This window comes from Phocoena phocoena, chromosome X (assembly GCF_963924675.1).
Source record: "Phocoena phocoena chromosome X, mPhoPho1.1, whole genome shotgun sequence".
Taxonomy (NCBI): Eukaryota; Metazoa; Chordata; class Mammalia; order Artiodactyla; family Phocoenidae; genus Phocoena; species Phocoena phocoena.
The window spans coordinates 68,375,577-68,399,822 of NC_089240.1; the positions used below are offsets into that span (position 1 = coordinate 68,375,577).

At 36.8% G+C, this 24,246-nt stretch overlaps 1 protein-coding gene across 1 annotated transcript in view; it reads left to right on the plus strand.

Moving 5' to 3' along the window:
* The window catches only part of SH3BGRL (SH3 domain binding glutamate rich protein like), an 83,097-nt gene extending 63,276 nt beyond the window's left edge, over positions 1 to 19,821 (plus strand). The window contains exons 2-4 of the mRNA XM_065901033.1: positions 8,508 to 8,693; positions 13,112 to 13,192; positions 19,153 to 19,821. Of these exons, the coding sequence (XP_065757105.1) occupies positions 8,508 to 8,693; positions 13,112 to 13,192; positions 19,153 to 19,185 (300 nt within the window). The 3' untranslated portion in view covers positions 19,186 to 19,821. The remainder of the gene's footprint in view (positions 1 to 8,507; positions 8,694 to 13,111; positions 13,193 to 19,152) is intronic.
* Positions 19,822 to 24,246: the final 4,425 nt, after the last annotated feature.

Genomic DNA, 24,246 nt, shown 5'->3' on the forward strand with positions numbered 1-24,246 from the left:
CTTCTGCCCTGTGTCTCAGAGTGTGTGAGCTTCTGTGTACCCCTTTAAAGAGTGGAGTGTCTGTTTCCTACAGCATTCTGGTTCTTCCAAAAGTAAGCCCCACTGGCCTTCAAAGCCAAATGTTCTGAAGGGTCATCTTCCTGGTGCAGGACCCTGGGCCTAGGGAGCCTGCTGTGCATCTTGGATCCCTCACTCTTTGGGAGGAACCTTTGCAATTGTATTTATCCTCCCATTTGTGGGTCACCTACCCGGGGGTATAGGTCTTTTGACTATACCTCATCTCTATCCCTCCTACCTGTCTCTGTGGTTTCTGCTTTATATCTTTAGTTGTTGAAGACCTTTTCTGCTAGTCTTCAGGTTGTTCTCATTGACAGTTGCTCTGTAAATAGTTGTAATTTTGGTGTGCCTGAGGGAGGAGGTGGACTCAGAGTCTTCCTACTCTGTCATCTTGGTCAGTCCATGAACTGCATTCCTGACTGAATGGTAGTGTCTAACATCACCTAGGCAGGAGTCTGACACTAATCCTTTCCTAGCAGCAGAGGATCCTAGAGTTGGAATTGGGTATTCCAGTTACTTTTTGCTCATAATAATTTGAAGATTGATTAGATTGTGTGCATACTCATTTGGATGATAATGGGAACAAAATCACGGTCTGGTAAGTAGAATTTAGAATTAAATTATGTAGTAAGAACACATCAAAAAGTGGTATTACTCTTTGTAAGAGCTTGTTGACCTTATATAAAAATCTCTTAAGAAAAAATATCCATGCAAAATATCTTGAAGCTAGACAGGGCAATGTATTGGAACAAACTTAATCATTGGAATTAGAGACATTTAGGTTTGAATACCAGATCTGCCACTGACTAACTTTGTGACTTAGGGTAAATTTACTTAACCTTTTTGAGCCTCAATATTCTAATCTATAAAATGAGGGTAATAATATTTACCTTACAGAGTTATTATGAATATTAAGTTAAATAATGTATCAAAACACCTGCTTTAGCAGCTGTCACTTAATTGGCCTTCTATAACTGATATGAATAATAAGACAATATCTGTCTCCCAGTCTTGTCTATACTCAAAATTCCTGTGAATTTGGGAATAACTCCTGAATACCTTCTGATACCCCAACGTATGCTGGATGAACCCATAGCTTCTTTGAGTCCAAAAGCTCTAAATCTTGTGAAATTTTTGAGCTTTAATTCTTCTAAGCTTTGCTTAGAACAGCTGCTATCTCCCTACCATGGAATGTGCTAGCAATGAGGTGCTCTGTTTGGGTCTGGAGATTTCTGAAAGCTGTATTTTATAATCAGCTTTGTTCTTGGATTGCCAAGTGGTAATTTGGAGAATAAAGACTTACTTTGCTAGTTAGGGATGAATGAGAGTCTATGTGCGAACAGTAATAACCAACAATATCTCCCTGCACTCAAATTCTAGGTAATTGGAATTTATATTGTCATATTGTACATTCCAGTCATTAGTACTTCAAGGGTTCAGGAAATATCTGATATTGAAAACAGTGGCTAAAACATAACTAAAACCCACCATTAAATGGCATTTTCTCCAATCCCTTTTGGAGAACCCATCAATCTAATATGATGCACGAAATGTTTAATCCTGGGAATTCTTTTGAAGACATATTTCCAGATAACACTTAATCTTTGAGAAATCCAGCCCAGTCAGCCACAAAGACTAATGCATATTACTTTAGAATAGGCTTTTATAGGTTTCAGATTATAGCTACCTACTTTTCTCAAACTTCCCTGACTCTTTTGAAACTTTCTTAGAAAGTATTGTCAGATTCACAGTATGCTGTAAGAGTTTTAAAAAGAGACACTTTTCTTGCTTTATGTAGCTGGAGTTATTTTTTCCAGATTTATTGATGTATAATTGATTTATTGAATTGCTTCCAAAACATAGAGTGTGGAAATATAATCATCCAAAAAACACCAGACAAACCTGAATTGAGGGGCATTTTACAAAATACCTGACCAATACTCCTCTGAACTGTCAAGATCATGGGAAACAAGAAAAGTCTGAGAAACTGTCACAGGCCAGAGGAGACTAAAGAGACATGACTAAATGTAATGTGGTATCCTGGAAGGGATCTTGAAACAAAGAAACAGACATTAGTGGAAAAACTGGTGAAATCCAAATAGTCTGGAGTTTAGCTAATAGTACTATACCAATGTATCAGTGTTGGTTTCTTAGCTGTGACAAATGTGCCACTGTGAGGTAAGGTGTTACAATAGGGGAAACAGAGTGACAGTTATATGGGAACTCTCTATATTATATCTGCAAATTTCCTGTAAATCTAAAATTATTCCAAAATTGAAGTTTATTAAAATAAAAAACTAAAAACAAGCATTTTGGAGGTCCTGGATTTAAAATGAAGTTGTTAGATCAATCAGTATTAACTACTTTGTGTCCAGCCTATGAGGTGAGCACTATGTAGGAAAGCTTAAACAAAAGGCATGGCCCCTACCTTCAGGTGGTTTAGCAACTACTTGAAGAGATGAGACTTTGACATGTGAAAAGATTAGCAATCATTGGTACTATTTGATTAAGCTCCAAACTGGGTGATACTGACTGTAGGAAGTCAGAGGGAGAAGACTGGAGTGGCCACCAAGGGTTTCACAGAGGGAGTGCACCTGGATGAATAAGTTAGAATTGTATCAGTGGAAAGAGGGGAGACTTGCAGTAGAAGGTAACAAAGAGAAAAGCACTAAGGTCTTGGGCATAGCAAACTCAGGGAAAAATAAAGGCAGCTTGATATGTTGTGGGGCGCCCAGGGAATGCATATTTTTAGAGAAGATAGAACATTATGCAGAACCTTGAAAGTTAAGCAGTAGGGGGTGAGGTTGAAACTGGCCACAGGGAACCAGTGTAGCAGCAGTAGGATTACAGTATATGTTTTGATTCTGTGGCTTTCAGCCTTTTGTCAAATTTGTCTATTATTTATTAATCTGCTAACACTTCACTCAGCATGTACATTTGATAAGACTATGTGGGGATGAAATTCACCTGCAAGAGATGAAAGTATAGTCATGCTCATTTTCTGAATTAAAAGGGCTTTTCTTGACTAAATGAAATTTCAGTTCTGAATAATCTCATCTTTATAAGATAATGAGAATTTGGGAATGATTCCTGAATACCTTTCTTGCCTGGCACTTTTCTCTGTCCATACTGTTTCCCAGAGTCAGAAAGAACTTTAATCCTGCTGTTACTGACTCAGTAAAAGCTTGTTTTTACTTTCTTTTTTTTAAAAAAAATTATTTATTTATTTACTTATTTATTTTGGCTGCATTGGGTCTTCACTGCTGTGCACGGGCTTTTTCTAGTTGTGGCAAGCGGAGGCTACTCTTCATTGTGGTGCACGGGCTTCTCATTGTGGTGGCTTCTCTTGTTGTGGAGCATGGGCTCTAGGTGCACAGGCTTCAGTAGTTGTGGCACACAGACTCAGTAGTGGTGGCTCGCAGGCTCTAGAGCGCAGGCTCAGTAGTTGTGGTGCACGGCCTTAGTAGCTCCGCAGCATGTGGGATCTTCCCGGACCAGGGCTCAAACCCATGACCCCTGCATTGGCAAGCAGATTCTTAACCACTGCTCCACCAGGGAAGTTCCTGTTTTTACTTTCAAGTGAGTAGTGCATTGTGTTCAGATAATTTTGCTCTTTGAAAAGGTTGTTGGACTTTCTTTTTTTAAAGTGATGGGTACATTGCTTATTTTAAAAAAGTAAAGAATGGGAGGGGTCTGATGCCCTTGCACTTTCTCATCTGTTTCTCTGTAAATTTAAAGTACAGAAATACGCCTCTATACCAGCTTTGCCCACTCAGAACTATTAAGTGACCGAGCTCTTGACAAAGGGGAGACATGGGCTACATTGTTTTCAGTGTAGTCAACAACAAACCAGAGGCCTCATGACATTCCATTCAGTTCTTCTGTGTGCATGCTGCCCATGTGCAAGCAAGTCCACAAGTTGGTGGGCTTAGGAACTCAATGGGGTCAGTTTAGACTGGTCAAGGGGAAAGAGACCATAATAACTAGGAAATCAAATTCAGTAAATGAGGCTATTTGGAAGAGAACATAAGATATCTCAGCTTTTGTTGTCTTTCTATTTTGTATCACATAGTTTAGAAGAACTCTTTCATATATTTCCGTCTTATTTCCCCAGCAAGATTGGGAATTCTAATATGTACTGCATGTATTGAAAAAGAACAGGGTTTTGCAGTCAGATAGCTTTATATTTTTAATTTAGTACAGGCAATTAAGAGATCATTCTTCTTGCGCAGGTATCTTAACCTATCTAAGCCTCAATTTCCTTTGTTGTAAAATGGGGATAATCGTACTAACCTTTCAGAATTGTTATGAGGATTTCAGGGGATATATGTACATAGCCTCACAAAGAGTTTGGTACTCAGCAAGCACTTAACAAGTCTTAGTTCCCTTTCTCCTTAAAGGTCTTTATCTGGTACAAATCTTAACCCAGTACTAACATATAATAAGGCTTGGAAATTTCCTCTTGGGATTATCTTGGGAGGCCATTCCTGGAGCTTTTTTGTGTACCCCTCTATTAGAATTATATAGGGACAACTCTGGCAAAATTCTAAGGCAGACAAAGAAACTTCACTGTTTCCTTGCCTTTCTTCTCTCCAGGCAATCCCTCCCTCCACTCCAAATATGCACACTGTCTGCCCTTTCTATGAAGACCAAACTGGTAAACCGGTCATGGTAGAGTTTCAAGAATCAGAAGAATTGAATTTTAGGGTAGATGGTACTCCCAGTGCTCCTTGTTTCACAGCCTCCTGGGTCTACACATACAGCCATGTCTGAAGGAAATGGAGAGAGACTGCAGTTCCTTCTGACTCTGGAAAAAGCTCCAGATTAGAAAGGGCTGGATCCTCTTTAATAAGTGGTGCTGTGAAAACTGGACAGCTACATGTAAAAGAATGAAATTAGATCACTCTCTAATACCATACACAAAAATAAACTCAAAATGGATTAAAGACCTAAATGAAAGGCCAGACACTATAAAACTCTTAGCAGAAAATATAGGCAGAACACTCTATGACATAAATCACAGCAAGATCCTTTTTGACCCACCTCCTAGAGAAATGGAAATAAAAACAAAAATAAACAAATGGGACCTAATGAAACTTAAAAGCTTTTTGCACAGCAAAGGAAACCATAAATGAGGAAAAGACAACGCTAAGAATGGGAGAAAATATTTGTAAACGAAGCAACTGACAAAGGATTAATCTCCAAAATATACAAGCAGCTCATGCACCTCAATATCAGAAAAAACAACCCAATCCAAAAATGGGCAGGAGACCTAAATAGACATTTCTCCATAAAAAGAGAAACAGATGGCCAACAAACACATGAAAAGATACTCAACATCACTAATTATTAGAGAAATGCAAATCAAAACCACAGTGAGGTATCACCTCACACCAGTCAGAATGGCCATCATCAGAAAATCTACAAACAATAAATGCTGGAGAGGGTGTGGAGAAAAGGGAACCCTCTTGCACTGTTGGTGGGAATGTAAATTGATACAGCCGCTATGGAGAACAGTATGGAGGTTCCTCAAAAAACTAAAAATAGAACTACCATATGACCCAGCAATCCCACTCCTATGCACGTATCCAGAGGAAACCATACTTCAAAAGGATACATGCACTCTGATGTTCATTGCACTATTTATAATAGACAGGACATGGAAGCAATGTAAATGTCCATTGATAGATGAATGGATAAAGAAGATGTGGCACATATATACAATGGAATATTACTCAGCCATAGAAAGGAACAAAATTGAGTTATTTGTAATGAGGTGGATGGACCTAGAGTCTGTCATACAGAGTGAAGTAAGTCAGAAAGAGAGAAACAAATACCGTACACTAACGCGTATATATGGAATCTAAAAAAAAGGTACTGATGAACCTAGTGACAGGGCAGGAATAAAGACACAGATGTAGAGAATGGACTTGAGGACACAGAGGGCAAGGGGAAGCTAGTATGAAGTGAGAGAGTAGCATTGACATATATACACTACCAAATGTAAAATGGATGGCTAGTGGGAAGCTGCTGCACAGCACAGGGAGATCAGCTTCATGCTCTGTGACGACCTAGAGGGGTGGGATAGAGAGGGTGAGAGGGAGGCTCAAGAGAGAGGGGATATGGGGATATATGTATACATATAGCTGATTCACTGTGTTGTACAGCAGAAACTAACACAACATCGTAAAGCAATTATACTCCAATAAAGATAAAATTTAAAAAGAATGGGCTGGATAGATGAGATTTTTCAGAACTGATAAAGAAAAGCCTTTTTAACCCAGAAAATTAGGCATGACTGTACTTTCTTTACTGTGACCACCTTAAGACATAGCTGTTTTTGAGAAACTGCCTTTAAATATCTACATTCTCCTCTTTTCACACAAGGCTCTACTGAAATTACTTGAGCCTTAACATCTCTCTAGACATAATGTGGTAGAATTGCAACTGAAAAAGAAAGTAATAACAGTATTTGGGGAGGCAGACAGCGGTAAAATAGCAAACCTTACATTGTGCTCTTATGCTGCCACATCTTGGAACATCTGTCAGGAGAACTCCAGGGAGCTAGGGGTAGAGATAGGAGATCAACAAGAAAATTCTTAAGAGTCTTACCCTAGATTTGTTGTAGACTTGTTGGTAAAGAGATGTGAATTACAAGTTTTACATGGCTGATTGTGACCAAAGCATTTTTTAAAATATTTCAAAACAGGCAAGCTGAAAACAAGTGTTTCTTGTTGTGGTTATACCATTAGATTAAGCAGTAGGAAGCCAGTGGCTTAAGGACTCATGACAGTATTCATTTAAAATGTATACAGATCTCTTTTTGTTTACCAAATGACTACACAGTGGCAACACTGCAGTAGTCTAGTGCCAAACAGACTAACTGGGGATTCAGACTTGATTTTCCTTTTGGGTGTATTTTGTAAGTAGATTAGTAAAAGACTGAAAAGGCAGCTTTAAATTCTATTTGTTCATGCTTCCTTCACCCCACTCTTAAATCGATAGGCACTGGCTAGGAAAAGACAGTCTTATTATTTAACTACAAATTAGTGTAGCCCTTCTTGTGGCAGCATTTGAAACAAACAGAACCAATTGGAAGGAATTTATATATCTGAATTTCTCTTTGCAGAAGTTGACTGGGTCACAAATTATAACCTATTTAAAAAGACAAAATACACACCCACACAAGTGTTTATTCATTTAGAGACTTCAATTATGTGTAAGAATTTAGTCATAGAAATTATGAGCATCCATTTAGAAAGTTTCCAGGTTTATTTTGTAATACTGTACCTTTATTGTTCTAGTTCAATATGCTGTAATATTTGTGAGCTGGACAATATTGTGTAATATTTCACAGCTGGGCAATTATATTAAACTTTACTAAGTATATCATGCTTTCACTAAAACCATAGACTGCATGCAATATAGATGGATGTAGTATGCAGCATGTGTGCTGTCAGTATTAAGCTTAGTCTAAGTGGCATCACTCATAGCAATAAGCACTTGCTCTCTCTTAAATTCCTTGCACTCTTGGCTTTGTCATTCACTTGACTCCTCTCACCTGACCACCTTAGCTTCATATTTAAATACCATGTTATAATTGAAAATTTTAATATATCTATGTCTAATACCTCCCTCTAGATTGTAATTTTAGGAGGGAATCTGCTATTTTTCTTTAGACATTTTAAAGAACCTGATAAATTTCTTACATACTTAAGAGGCACCAAAGAAATATTGTTGAATAGCTATTAAATACAGTTTCGGACAATCATTTTAGATTTTAGTGCATCACAGTTGGAACCTCTGTTGATCTTCAATAAAGTGTTAGCTGAGAAAATGTGACAGGTTGATTATAAAACAAGACAAAACCCCATCTTGATTAAATGTGTTGTTGTAGCTCAGCACTTTCATGAAAAAGACTCTTGTTTACTTGTTCAGTTTCTGTTCCAAATGATGAAAATTGACACATAGAGTTTTGTAACATTCTCAAGGAAATATTCATTTCTGTTAACTGTATGATGCTTATTAAGACAGGAAGTAGACTCAGGTCGTTTGGAATGACTTTCAACAAAGGCTAAAATTAAGAGAGGCTTGTAGATAATCGGGAAACACACCTTGCCACTACTCAAACTTTTGAGTTAATTGCACTTGAGGTTATTGATATGTATCAGCTGTCTTTTCTTCTTCATGATTAGATGTGAGCATTTAAGTGAAAAAAAGAAAAAGTTGGGTTGATAAAAGGATCTGCGAACTGAAAGCTCTTCAATCCACTTGTGAGACATTAACAACAAAATAATAGAGGGAAAACTATATATCTTCTGTTAAACCACAAATCTTGATCCATGTCTGAATTCATTTCTGCTAGTTCATTAACACATTTTTGTTGAATATGATAAAAATAATAAAAGCTGTTTGTTCAACAATATAACTTCTTGTCCTTTGGGCCCTAGATTAAGAAGAAACAGCAAGATGTGCTTGGTTTCTTAGAAGCTAACAAAATAGGATTTGAAGAAAAGGATATTGCAGCCAATGAAGAGAATCGGAAGTGGATGAGAGAAAATGTACCTGAAAACAGTCGACCAGCCACAGGGTACCCCTTGCCACCTCAAATTTTCAATGAAAGCCAGTACCGTGGGGTAAGGAACCAATTAAAATTCTTGTTTTTTTTTAAAAATGGATTGCCTCAAACCCATCCACTTTCTTTTACTCCCACCCCATATCTACACACAGTCATTTCTCCTGTTCATCCTCTACATCCATCCTAGGCAGCTAGGGTATTTTGCCTTCTACTAGAAGGCAAATGGATGAGTCATTCACCAAAAAATTATCTGTGAATGTATAAGTACAGACCAGAGCATTTATATTATTTCCAGTATGTCCATGAAGAAGCCACTGAAAGCAGGTGAGCTGTTTTACTTATTTAGATTAAAATTAGTTTAAAAAGAGGAATATCTCAGTTTCTGCTTCAAGGTAGTAAAACTTTTATTTGAGTATTATTAATGAATTTTCTTAAAATTTTGAGTTAGCTAATTGAACTAATGTATGGATGAGGGAAACAGGAGTAGAGTTTTTACTTTTTGACTGGGGCTTTCAAGTTTGTCATCTTGGTTAGCCTTCATTTAAACCATGAAGTAGTTCCCTTCAATGTTCATTCACTGTGTATTTAAGTAACATTTGTAGCCTGTGGCCATTCTAGGTACCATGGCAAGTACAAGTATGTATAAAACAAAGCCTCTTTTCTTAAAGAGCTGATTGGGAGTGTTGTGTGGGTAGAATCAAACACACCTGAAACAGAGAGAGTGGTTATGAGGCCACATCCATGTGATGACATGGTACAGAAAGCATATGTAAGGGCTATAGGAATTTCCAGTAAAGAACTGTTTGCTTTGCTGTGTCCTCAGAATTAGCATAATTGAGGAACAAATGTTTTTAGAGCCAGCAATCCAAATCTTCTAACTCATGTGTTTAAATGGGAGTGAGAAGGAGAACACCTAGGGGAGGGTATGGCAAAATTGAGAAGTTCATTAGCATAAAATATTTTCTCTGTGAATTGAATTTGTCACTTCTGAGGAGGGGCCAGAAGATTTCTTCTTCTGCTGCAAACAGGGCCAATGTGTAAAGACATATTATGTAGATAAGGAAAAGACAATTAGGCTATTCATTTAGATGGTGAAACCTCAGTGCTTCTCTATTTGAAATTTCTGCAAATTGTCGACTCTCAGGGGCTGAAACAGGCCTCAGAGGTCATCCAGTCCAATCTAAGCCCGCATATGTTGTCTTAATCTCTCCTTTTTGAAGCAGGAATTTCAATTTGTTTGACTTTTAAAAAGAAACACATTTTGGGTTATAAGGGTGATGTTTGAGAAGCCAAATTTACCTGGTTTATTTCTCCCTTGGAAGCCATACTATAAGGGAATGGAGTATGTTATGGAAAAAAAGGCAAGTATCACTGAGAAATGGGAAGATGAAAAGGAAGATGCAGGAGGTGAGACGCAAATCAAACAAATATTTGTTAATGGAAAAGGAATCCATTTTCTATTGAGTGCCTGCTGTGTGCCAGGCACTGAGTTAGGAGTTTCATAACAATAATTAAGATTTGTCCCTATACAGACGTTAGGGAGAAAAGTGTATAGCAACCATTCATAGAAAGCATATTATATGTCAGCTATTTTGCTACATACTTTATGTGTACTATATTAATCAGTTCTCATACTAATCTCATGAGGTGTAGATATTGTTATTCCTGTTTCATAGATGAAGATATTGAGGCCTAGAAGAGGTTAACTAACTTCTTAAATCATACAATTATTAAGTGATGCAACTAGAATTTAAACCTAGATCTGTCTTATTCTGAAGTTCTTACTCATTCTGTTAAACCACTGTGCTGTTAATTTTTCTGTTTACTCAAAGATCCCATCTTCGTTCTTTTCTTGTTTCATTCTGTATTGTGGGAGGCTGACCTCAGCAAATTATATTTCCCAGTGTCCATTGCCAACTGGCTGCCTATTAGGTTTGGCCGGTAATAGGATGCACTGGTTGGATGAGTGGAGGGCAGGAGGAGAGGAAAAGCCAAGGTATCCCCCCTTTTTCTGGAGGTGTCCATGACAGTGGCTACATCTCCTTTGTGGTACCAGCTCTGTAATACTACCTTCTTCACTTTTCCCTTCAGCAGTAGCTGTGGTAGCAGCTTCCTGCTATTTCTAGTCTCTGGGCTGCCTCACTGTCTCCTGTCAGCCTTTCAGCTCTTTAATCTTTTGTAAGTGGTTCTTCATATTAAATTCCCTTGTTTAAACTGTCCCAAGGTTTCTCAACCTTGGCAATACTGATATGTTTGGTTTATGGGGGCTCCCTTGTGCATTGTAGAATGTTTAGCAGCATCCCTGGCTTCTATCCATGAGTGCTAGTAGCACCCTCCCAGTTGTGAAAAAACAAAAATGTTTCCAGATTTTGCGAGACATCCCTGGGGGAAAATTACCTCCTTTTTTAGAATCATTGAGCTATAGCTTAGGTTCTATTTCCAGATTAGGATGTGACTGAAACAATTACCCTGCCAACATAAATGAAGCTCTGCTATAAACGATACAAAATTTTTAAGGGTAATCTATGTTCTGAAAGAGCTTATGCTGTGTATATGAAGAACTAAAGTACATTTTCATGAAATAATTAATATGATACAACTATATGGTAGCATACATTCTGGATTAATGTTACTGGAATCCCAAATATGTAAATAAAGTATATTTTCCTCAAGAGAATTCCTATAGAAGAAGCAGACAATGTTTTGTTTACTCTTGTATTCTTAGCACCAGGAACAGTGATTGGCATGTAGTAGGTGCTCAATACATATTTGTACAATAAATTAATTAATCCTGATTAATTGAGAAGATGATATTCTTTTCTCTCAGAGCTACAAATCTGTTTCTGTGTGTTAAGTTCAGGGCCAACAAATAATGTACTGTGATCCCCAAACACCTGAAACAGAGATAACTAGATTACCCTACATAGTATTTTATGATCAGATTTCAATGTATTTGAAGACCTGCTTTCTTTTCACATGAGTTTAAAGGTTGACACAGACTGTTTTTATTGATTTGATTATAGTAAGAAATGTCTCTTGTATAACTGTTAGGTTCTTTTAACTAGCATTTTGAGGTTACTTCCAAGTGGTTGAGTATAGATATGATGTATATTGCTTGTTTACCTTGAGTAACTTATAGGTCATGTGTCTCAGTATGGATTTTGTATCAAGATTCAATTAGTTTCACTTTGAATAGTGAGTTCAAAGAATATAGGAGGCTGGTCATAAATGCCTGTTGTTTATGATTTAATCCTTTGTCGACATCGAGGGTACACAAAAAGATGCTTTGAGACAATCCTTGAGGAGATCTCTGTGGCTCTAAACAATACTGACTGTGTCAAAAGAGTTCCTAAATGAGAGAAATTCTGATGTTTCTTGAGTTAGGGGTCAGATTTAGGGTCATCAATGGCTTGAGAGGCCGTAAACTTTATACCTCCAGATCCTCCAAGTACCAGGAACTATATATGCTAGAAAAGAACCTTTTAATTGGTGATCTGTTGGTGAGGCAACCTCTAGAGAAGCCAGCAAATTATAAGTTCATTTTACCTCTAATAACTCAGCCAAAATGCCAAGCTTATCTCTGTGTTTTTGCGTTTTTTTAGAGAAATTTTGAAACACTTTATTTTTTTTTAATTTTTAATTTTTTTAATTTTTTGGCCATGCCATGAGGCATTTGGGATCCCCAACCAGGGATAGAAACTCTGCCCCATGCATTGGAAGGGCAGAGTCTTAATCACTGGACCACCAGGGAAGTCCCTCTCTGTGTGTTTTAAGTCAAACAAACTAAGGCCAGGTATAGACAATGGCTGTGTTTTCTAAGTATATTTGCTATTTATTATATGTCATAGTCAAATGTAGGCAGTTCGGTTGTTACTTTTGGAGCATGCATGGTGGTTTAGAGGATGACAATGGGAAGCCCAACTGAATTTAGTCACGTGAAGCTTTTATTGGATCCCCGGATTGTTTGCTCCTCCAGTCATATTTCATGAAAATCTCATAACCTTCCTCTGAACACAGCACAGATTTACTATTCTTATGGCCATGGGATAGCTAAAATCTGGTCTGCTGTGGGTTCTGAGGGCATCTCTACCTTAATGAATAATGCAAGAGAAATAATGGCAAACTGGAACAATAGCCTCCTCCCAAAAGTAAGCAACATCTTACTGGCAAATAGTTGGCTGCTTTGGGCTATGGAGAAAGCTGCTTGCCCTGAGGCAGATTTAAGTTCTATGCAGTATGAAATAAGTCCTTTTGCTATTTCTGTCTCACAGATCAGCATATCTTCTAACCCACATTAATTGGGATCCAATAAGCCTTGACTCTTTACTACTCCTTCCAGAATTCTAGCATTATTGAAGTTAGCTAGCCTGTTTGCCTTCAAAGATATTGACCAGTCAGATAATTTTGAATTAATTTCCCCTTTTCTTTCCTTTGTTGGTTGTATGTTGCTAATTCTTGTTGCCTTCTTTTATCAAGGACTATGATGCCTTCTTTGAAGCCAGAGAAAATAATGCAGTGTATGCCTTTTTAGGCTTGACAGCCCCACCTGGTTCAAAGGTATGATTCATTTTTTCCCCTTCTTTATAGGCCATTTTATTGCTGCTGGGGTTTTTTAATCAGTAAGATTTGCACGTTATTAAGTACTCAGATTAAGCCAGAGGCAGTGCAACATAGCTAAAAGGAAATGTCCCTGCTCCGCATACACTTAATCCCTAGTAGGGAAGACAGATGTGCATAATTAAATACATAAAGTATGTGGATAGAAGGTAGGCTGAGTGACTTCCCTATCAAGCTGCCCAAGGCAGCAAATTTCTCATTGACCCATTCACAAATAAGTGGTTAACAATTTTAAAGACACCATTATTCCAGTTGCCATGTATGGTATTACGTGGACAGAAAGCATCTTAGTTCAAAGTAATCTTCTTGTCAGTATCTATTGTCCTTGTGTGACATCAAATGCTATAGTCACCTATTCAAATTAACTAAGAGCATTTGAGTATCAAAACTCATCACTAAATTGCTGGCGGAATTTGGAGCTTTTCCCCTGCCAACAGCAAATTAATTTTTCAAGTGGTGGTGTTCCCAGGGAAGATCATACAAATAAAAATATAAAAAATTAAGTCACCTGTTTAAAAAAATGTCTCAGAGCTATGGACTTTAAATATACGTTTGCCTTTTACCATATTTCTTCTCCACAAAGGCTGGTTTAATCAAAGTGTATGTCCCCTGCTCTATCATTTTACATTTTGTTCTCAGAAGCTAATTTTTGTTAAACAGATTCTTCAAACTCCAGCTCCTTCTCCAGTTTTGAGAGTCTGTGTTATTGTCTGTATTTTCACTAGAGACTGTTTAGAGGCATTGTTGTCTGAGTCACTATGAAATTCTGTTTTCTTGCCAAACTTTCTTTTCCCATGGATAAAATGTCTTATTTTAGGCTTTGTATAATTTAAGTTGTAGGAAATCTTAGGTAAGGCATTTTTATTTAAACAAGTTAGTAAAACCCAAGTTAAGTCATTGATTTCAGTGCATATTGGAGGAAGTATAAAGGAAGGATAGTCTGTTTTCTGTGACTGATGACTCTCTTTCCTTCAGTGAAAAGTATGAGCCATTCATTAATTTATTCATTCAATAAATATTTACTGAGTGTCAAACATTGACTTGATACTGATGGTAGGGCAAATACGGAGAATACAACATAATCTCTACCTTCAAAGTGTTTATAACCTAGTGAGGAACATGTATACGAATAATTATACAACAAATATGTCTACAAATAATTATGATATAGTATGGTAAATTTTGTATGGTTGGTATGAATAAAGTACAGTAAGCATCCAAAGGAAATAATCATAAATTACTACTAAGGAGTTTGGGGAAGGTTCCACAGAGGAATTGGCATTTGAGCTGTTAGGGATTCTAAAACACTGAAGTAACACTAGGCGTCTTTCACAGTGGCTGCAATAGGAACCACTGCATTGGGATGTACCTGCACCCAATGGTATGTTCAGGGAGCAGAGTATAATGCAACATGAATCTACTATAGAACATATTAAATAAGGGAGATGCATTAGGAGGTAATATTGGCTAGGTAGGATGGGGCCAGATTATGAATACTGTGCTAGATACTTTCGGCTTTATTCTCTAAGCATCTAAAAGCCATGGTAGGGAATGAGAGAAGACAATTATGTGATTATCTTTGTATTTTAAGATGTGATTTGATCTATGTCTCAAGAAAATAAATTTGGCAGATGTGTGGATTGTGAAACATTGGAGAAATTAGATATTAGAGATGGGCTGACCCATTAGAGTATTCCTTAAGAGTCCAGAAAAGCAATGGAGAAGGCCTAAAGTGGGACTGCAGTTACAGAAAGGAAAAGATGGATTTAGGAGACACAGAAAAATCACTTGTGATAGGATTTGGCAATTTATGAGATGTTTATGTATGGAAAGAACTGGGAAGGATTGAAGCTATCGCTGAGGCTTCTAACCTGGGTGATAGGGAAATGAAGCAAAAGTCATGGAGGAAACAGAAAAGTGAGTGATCCAAGGGAGGAGTTAGTCTTGGAAAAGAGAGAAGGCACGCAGTTTTCTTCTGAGACTGGATAGAATGAAGAGAGAAGGATAAAACGAAATTTTAATGTGTGGGGAGGTTAGGGAAGTTCACATTTGAAAATGTCTTATCTTTAGTATGAGGTAAGAAGAATGATCATCTGCTAGGAGTGATGGGAAATTTGAGAATTGAAAAGATGCATTTGCTGAAAATAAGCTAAAGAGTAGGCAAAGATCATGAATGGAAGGATGGCTGAGCAAGATGAAATTCCCTGTTGAAGTTAGAGTTGATGAGCCCACAGTTGAGCCAGTCAGTTTGTTTACTGTGGTTTTTTTTTTTTTTCATCCTTGTTTAACCCTAGAAGTAGGAATAGAGTAAAAGGACAGCAGATGTTATCAAGGATTGAACTAGAAGGAGCTGATAGATCGGGATAAAGAAAAGAGGTCTGGAATTGACAGTGGAGTTGAAGGGTGGATTGGTAATAGGGAGATTTTGAATGTTAGTATTTAATAGGTTTTTCCCAAGATTAAAAGTGATAAATTTGATATCAGAAGGATGATTTTTCTATCCTTCAGCTCAGCTTTCAGAGTTTTCCCCTTTAATTTAACAGGACAATAAGTCTTCCAGAAAGAACTGGCTGAAAAGAAAGTATACGCAATAAGAAATACAACTAATTAACCCGCATTGGAAAAGTGCATTCATAATAAAAAGAAATGTGATAAAATGAGATACAATATTCATCTGTGAAGTTAACAAAGATAAAACAAAGTGATAATGCTCAGTGCTGAGAAGTGTGCATTAAAACGTATTCTCTCATATATTACTGGTGATGATATAAATTGGTACTACTGTTTGAAAACCGAAATAGCAAATATATATCAAGGACCTCAAAAATGTTTATACTTCTTCATCCAGTAATTGTACTGGGTAGTAAGGCCTAATGAAATAATTCATACATCGAAAAGTCTTTATGGATAAAAAAATAAATCAAAATGTTATTTTTAATCTTAAAAAATTTGTAAACAAGTTAAATGTCTAAAAATAGGGTCAACAGAAGTGATTTATCCACTGAGTGAACTCATGCTCTTATTAAAAAATGAGAGTTTGTGAAAAGATACATTATAATGAGCTACAGAACTGTTTTTACTGTGTAATTAGCATTCTATTGATAATTACATTTAAAATCTATGTACAGGACAAAAAGAGACTGAAAGGAACCATAGCTAATAATATGAATGTTTTTCTTTTTTCTCCATTTATTTATTTTCCAAATAATTAGAATACATTCTCTTTACATTTAAAAATTATTGAAAGCCAGTGCACTGGAAAGCTTGATTTAAAAGTACCCAATGGCAAATATTTCTATAAGGCAAGGAATCCTCTGTAAGACAAATAATTTTTTTTATTCTCTTGTATATTAGATGCAGTTAAACATGGTATATAAATATTTGCTCTTTACTCTTCTATTAATACAGAAGATAATTTCATAGCACTAGCATTTCTTACATTGCAGTATAGTTGATAGTTTTGATATGGAATAAAATAACTGATATATTTTTACTAAAAAATAAAAATCCAGTGATATTCATGTTGAGAGGAATACCACTCCTCTGGAAAAGCCGTGTTCACTAGTAGGTTGAGGGTATAGAACATGCTGGTTAAAGAAGTGTTCTCATTGGCTTTGGTTAAACCACCTAGCTCTAGGGAGGGCCATGAAAATCTGCTTCTGCTGTGAGATTTGAAGCATTCCTATTTCCAGTAAGCCCATCCCATTTTATTGCGTCTCCAAGAGAAACTGTATGTTAATAACACTTAGCTGTGGTGTTGGTCTTAGTGACTAGGCAGAAAGTGGAAAGGAAAACATTAGGAAAGAAGTCTGGATACCTGCAATGGACTAAGCATTGAGCTACACAGTTCACATTCATCTCATTTTATCTTTACTTCGTCCTTATGAGCTAGGTGTCCTCAATACCATTTTACAGAGGAGGAAACTAATGATTAGATAATTTAAGTAATTTGTCCAAGGTTACATAATAATTGAGTAGCAGATATGGAATTTGAACCCGGGATTATCTAACTCAAAACCAATGCATTTATAGAATGATGTATATAGTGGGAGTAGAGGGTGAGAACACATCATATGCCTGTTTCTAGAGCTCTCTGGTTGATTAAATAACTCATGATACTATAAATACTGGCTACTTACTTTTAGATAATAATAAAGCTTGTAGCACAATTTACATATTTGATGAATAAAACATAATTAGAAAAGTAAATAATTTAAATATGATGTATTCTTAAAGACAAATTACAAAGAAGTTTGAATTGCCTTTTGTTTTGGATTTTTGTGCTAGTAATTTCTTCCTTGAAAAAGGATAAGTGAGAGCTAAGGAATTTATGACAAATTACAACAAAGATTGATAAATGTAACTTTAGGGAACTAGGCTGTCTCCAAATTACTAGTTACTCAGAGGCATTACGTGCTCATAAGAAGAAGGACTTCACATTATCATATGTTCACATTTTTATACCACTGCTTCCCCACCTATATATGCTATGCTATTGAGGGGTTTTATTTATTTTTATTTTTTTATATTAATTAATTAATTAATTTATTTATTTTTAGCTGTGTGAGGTCTTCGTTTTGGAGCACAGGATTCTCACGGTGGTGGCTTCTCTGATAGCGGAGCATGGACTCTAGGCGTGCGGGCTTCAGTAGTTGTGGCACGTGGGCTCAGTAGTTGTGACTTGTGGGCTCTAGAGCACAGGCTCGGTAGTTGTTGCGCACGGGCTTAGTTGCTCCGCGGCATGTGGGGTCTTCCTGGACCAGGACTCGGACCCGTGTCCCCTGCATTAGCAGGCGGATTCTTAACCACTGCACCACCAGGAAAGCCCCACTGAGGGGTTTTAGTATAAAATTCACTGTGTTGTGTGAGGAAGTTTTTGGAAGCTTGTTCTATAAAATGAAACAAAATACATAATGTGGGTCTAAGATGTATTCATTTAGACAGCCGAACACCATGTTAGAAATTTCAAAAGAGCTTAGGGAAGTTTGTTTTTGGTTTTTGACTAAGAGTTTTGGAAGGTGAGTCAGTAGTGTATTACATATGTTTTGTTAATGATGTATTAAGAATGAATTACACTGTCCTCTGGTTTCCTTCTTTCTATCATTTCTACCTCTCTTTTTTTTTTTGGTAAAAATATAGCATCTTTTTGTTTGTTTGTTTTTTCCCCTTCTTCTGGGGTTAGCATCAGAGGCTTATTTTGGAATATGCAGCTGCTGTCACTCCTCCTGAGACTGTCAAGTACTCAATTAGTGACAGATGTTTAGAGTGACATTGTCTAGCATACATGATTTCTACAGCTCAAGTCTGAGGTTTCTTTCACCAGAGTCACTCTTGCCACCCATCCTTATTTGCAGAAACTTTCCTTGAAGTGTATTTTGTGTCAAGTACTATGTTAAGTGCCAGAGCACACCTATAGGTCAGAGTTCCTATGCTAGAAGTACTCACCATCCACAGGAATAGAAAGACAACCTTACCTCTTCGAGCCTACTGCCATGAAATTTAAAAGCAACAATACTTTAGCAAATAACACATTTTCTAAGTAGCTTAATCCTTAAACAAAACTCACGTGACTGTAACTATAGGTGACAATGTTTTAGAACACTCAATTTTTGTGAAAAATCATTCAAAATGGAACTTAGCTACTTTTAAATAAAATGTCAACTATAATTGTAAATCACTTGCTTTTATGGAATTATAGACAGTCCTCTATGACATCTGTTTCTAGGCAGAAGTTTCTATTTTTTAATTTTTCTATTAAGAATTTTTAAGCAGTCTTTTCTGGGGGCTATTTTTCTGATTTTGAATATTCTTAGCAATTTGAGATAATATAGTCTAACCAAAATACACACGGATGCCTGCTTTGTGATATTTAAATCTGTGTTGTTTGTTTTTCATTTCAGGAAGCAGAAGCTCAGGCAAAGCAGCAAGCATGAACCTTAAACATTCTGCCTTAAGCATCCTGACAAAGGAGTCTCCACTGCTTTTTATAAAATAGCAAAATTATCTTGGCTTCAAAAGAAATAGGCTTAATGTTGAAATAATAGATAGTTGTTGTTTTCACATGCAAACAATCAAAATGAATACATAATTAAAATGTGAACATTATGATGAGGAGAATGGGAGATGAACTTAAAATTTTAAGAGGTGTCATGGAATAGTATTGTTGTCTGCTAAGGCATTTTATGTACTTCAGTGATTTTAAAAAGCAAACACCTGTTCCCTTTTTTGATATTATTATTGCAGCTTAAGTATATCTGTAGCTCTACATTGAGTAACTTTAAAAGATGAGTGAGAAAGGAAGAATCTGTCTCTCGTTCCCAAATTGCCTCAATTTTAGTGAACAAAAATATGTACCTTTTTGATGTGAAATTATTGTGATTAAAAAGTAGTTGCAGATAATGTTTATGATATGTCAGACATTGTAATTTCTGATGGTAAGTATAACATTTACATTCTTTTGTAGTTAAAACTTCTATGTACTGAACCACAGGTTTTCTAGGCTTCTAAATGAAGCCTTTCATTGCATGCTTCAGTGATCGGAACAGATGACCTCCCACCAAAAATAAAGATGTATTCAGTTGACAAATTTCTTGCTTAAACTACACAGCTATGATGCAATCATGTTACTAAGTTGCTTGCCCCAGTGAAATATGCATATGTATGCTATGGAAGTAGGATGGCAAATAAGTTAAAAACGGCATCCTTTTGCAAAGAGTTCAGACTTTTTTTTTTTTTTTTTTTTTGTGGTACGCGGGCCTCTCACTGTTGTGGCCTCTCCCGTTGCGGAGCACAGGCTCCAGACGCGCAGGCTCAGTGGCCATGGCTCACGGGCCTAGCCGCTCCGCGGCATGTGGGATCTTCCCAGACCGGGGCACGAACCCGTGTTCCCTGCATCGGCAGGCGGACTCTCAATCACTGCGCCACCAGGGAAGCCCCAGAGCTCAGACTTTTAATTAAATATTTTAAAATAGGTTGGAACTCATTTTTCCCCTTTTAAAACCACTTGTGATCACGAATGCCACTATCTCTCAGATATTTGATCTTTCAGTTTCAGCTTAGGCATATATTGTATGAGTACATTAATCTAAGCAGAGAAAATCTTTTCTATGCCTCTATTCCAGTGAATAGCATAAGTATCAGATAAAAGGATCAATTTAAAAAATGTTAATTTTGAAAACTTCTAAGAAGATAAGAAACATTATGGCCTAAATCACCCAGAAGACACATATATTGTACTTTAGTTCCACATTAATATTGTACTTTAGTTTCACATTACTAAAAGCAAACACCTTTTACTTTAAATTACTTTATCATATCATTTGATGTATGCAAGTCTGTGCTCTTTGCCAAAATCAATATACAATGAAGACATGGCTTTGTTTACTGAGATTCAAACATGATGCAATGCTTTAAAATAAACTCAGTACTGTCAGAAACATAATTTTTGTGTTCGTGTTCGTGGAGTTTCTAAATAGTGTAATAATAATTTTAGAAGGGTAATATATTTTTTTAGATGGTGGGGAAGGAGAAAAGAGAAAATAATAGAAAGAAAACAATTTGAATAAACTTTCTAAATTTCCTATTTAGGACTCTGAATTTTGCAATACACACTAGATTCAAACAACTACTCCATTTTTTTGTGTACAAAAATATGCTATGGAGAACTCTAAAGTAAACAAGGTATCTTGTAATAAATTCTGGAAAATGCTAAAACATTTTTCAATATTTTCTCCTGAGCTATATCAAATGCAGATGATGATACTTGCAATATTATGTGGGCATTCTTACTTTAATATCAAATAAGTTAACACTGTCAAAAATAGACATTCTTTAAAAATAGATGACATTTTTGAGATGTGTATATCTACTAGACTATACCTTACAATTAGCATATATGTATATTTAAAGTAAAATGTTTTATTGAGTCTTGCCAAATTGAAATCTTTCTTTTTGTCAGCTGAATACTATATATCCTGTAGATACAAGAAAAGCAAGTGAAATTCTGAATATTAGACAGCTGCCTTCAAGGCTATGCTGAGGCCCCCCGCCACTTTTTAAAATTTTTATTTTATTTATTCATTTTTTGTCTGTGTTGGGTCTTCATTGCTGCACATGGGCTTTCTCTAGTTGTGGTGAGTGGGGGCTACTCTTTGTTGTGGTGCACGGGCTTCTCATTGCAGTGGCTTCTCTTGTTGCAGAGCACAGGCTCTAGGTGTGTGGGCTTCAGTAGTTGTGGCTCACGGGCTCTAGAGCGCAGGCTCGGTAGTTGTGGCACGTGGGCTTAGTTGCTCTGCAGCATGTGGGATCTTCCCGGACCAGGGATCAAACCTGTGTCCCCTGCATTGGCAGGTAGATTCTTATCCACTGCGCCACCAGGGAAGCCCCTGAGGCCTCTTTTAAGAAGGACTAAAGATGTTGCACTGTCCTAAAGACACACTAAACTCCAAGAGATAGTAGGAAGCTGCAATAACTAAGCCAGTGAAACCAGTACACAAGCCTGAAAGCAAAGCAGCGGGAAGGTGGGGTTTGGGTCTCTGGTATTGCATGAGCAACAGAGCCCCTGCTTTCCTAGATTGCTTTTGATTCAACTTTCTGAGGTTGGGAGTGTATACTCATTTTCTGAGATACCTACTCCCCAAAGTCTCCACCTCCATCCGTGTGCTGGTCTGCTCTGTTCCCTCCCATTACCAAGCAGCACACTAAGCAGGGTAGTAGCATGGTTCCCCACTGTTAAAGCTCTCTTGGTTTCCAGAACCAAGAAACAAGAAGCTTTAGAAACAGCTTCATTGGTAGTAGTAGTAGTAGTATTTAGGGAACAATATATAACCATCTACTTGTATGTATGAAATTAAACCAATAAAGATACAGATGTGTGTGTGTGTATGTATATGTGTGTGTATATATATATATATATATATATATATATATATATATATATGTATGTATATGTATATATATATATATTCACACAGCACCATCTACTATGACTCTTGGGGTATGTTAGGGAGTTAAGCAGGATTGCAAAATTCTTTTTGCTCTACTAAGGTTTTCCAGAAATGCCTATAAGGGAAGAGGTTTTTGGAAGCAGAGAGAAGAATTCCTAACTTCCTCCTGACAGGCAGGAACCCTAGGATTGAATGGAATTCCTTGTATCACGTGACTATTCTAGCTGGTGTGGGAAATGCCTTCATTTCCTAATGGCTCATTCAAGCTTCCAGATTATGGAACCTGATGGTGATCATGCAAGAAGTATCTGGAGAGCGGGAGCAGGCATCTTACTCTGCTAGGCAGCCTTTTAAATTAAGATTATTTTCAGCATAAGATGACAGACCACTAAGCGTTTCTCCCATCCCACCTCTGTCACTTGTACTAGAAGAAGTGCTCTTCAGTCCCCTTGTTATGACACCCCATAACCTTTATGCTTCATTTTTTAAAACCACTATATGAAATATAAAGGGGATTCCTCTGGACAAAAAAAAAAGGATCTAAAAACCCTGCAATTGAGGGGCCTTATATGCAAAGGGATAAATGTTATTACCCCAAGGGAGAGGACTGTATAAATACAGAGGGGTTTTATATGCATATTAACCTTATTTATCATTTTGGGTCTCTTTATTTCTTCCTGTGGAATTAAGTTAACATCTGGTGTCATTTCTTATTCCAGTATAGCTATATGCCCTTAGGACAACTTCCAGAACTTTCAGTTACTTTTGAATTTTCTTCAGTCAAATTGCTGTTTTGATGGGGGAATTTCTGCCATACTCCTTACTACACCATTACAAAAGCACAGCATGATTGTTTTTCATGATAAAATATATCTCATTTTCTCATTTCCTCCACAAGTTAAAACATTTTAACATTAGTTTTCTTTGGCTCTAACATGCTTGGAATGTACATGGAAATATAATATGCCTTCAGTCCCTCCAACCTATCATGCCATGGGATTTATGAGAAAAATAAGTTTCCTCAAAGTTTTATCAAAATGACACAGCCTTAAAAGTAGGTGATCTTCCTAGGTTTCTTATTAAAATATAATGTGGGAAGGTTAACCTCATGACCAAAGTTAAAAATGAAAGGACAAAGAAAAGGTCTCAATTTCAGAAATTGTTCAAGTCATTGAGATTCTTGAAGACCTTGAGTTATTAATTCATATTACTACTGGAGTAATTAATTTGCATTACTGCTGAATTAATATAGGAGAAGAGACAGACAGAAGTGGATACTTGTTTTAGCAACTTAATTTCTACTCTCCCACTTTTAAGTAAAGAAAAAAGAGCTACAGAGCATATAGAGCACCTTTTCCTTCTTCACTTTTTTCTTCACTCGAATCCTAATTATTTAGATTGTGACTGGGCATAGTGAAGGCTGTGAATCAACTCTGGGCATTCTGCTAGGTCATATGCCTACATAATTTTACTTAATCTTCACAACAGTCATGAGAAGTAGGTGTAATTGTTAAATTTATGTGTTAATTTGGCTAGGCTAAAATTCCCAGATATTTGGTCAAACACCAGTCTAGATGTTGCTGTGAAAGTATTTTTTTAGATGTGGTCAACATTTAAATCAACAGACTGAGTAAAACAGGTCACACTCCATACTGTGGGCAGACCTTTTCCAATTAGTTGAAGGCTTTAAGAGAAAAAGATCTAGACCTCCTGAGGAAGAAGGAATTATGCCTCCTGACTGCCTTTGGACTCAAGATTGCAACGTCAACTGTTGCTGGAATTTCCAGCTTGCTGTCCTGCTTTGCAAATTTCAAACTTTCAGACTTGCCACCCACTACAATCACATGAACGAATTATTTTAAATGGATGTATGTGTTTTTTCTATTGGTTCTGTTTCTCTGGAGAACCCTAACTAATACAGAAGATATTATTATCTCCATATTTTTTATGGAAAAACTGAAGTTCTATAACTTGCTTGGGTCACACAGCTGGAAAAGGGTAGTTACCTAAGTCTTAGTAACTCTAACATCAGTAGTTTTTCGTCACCCT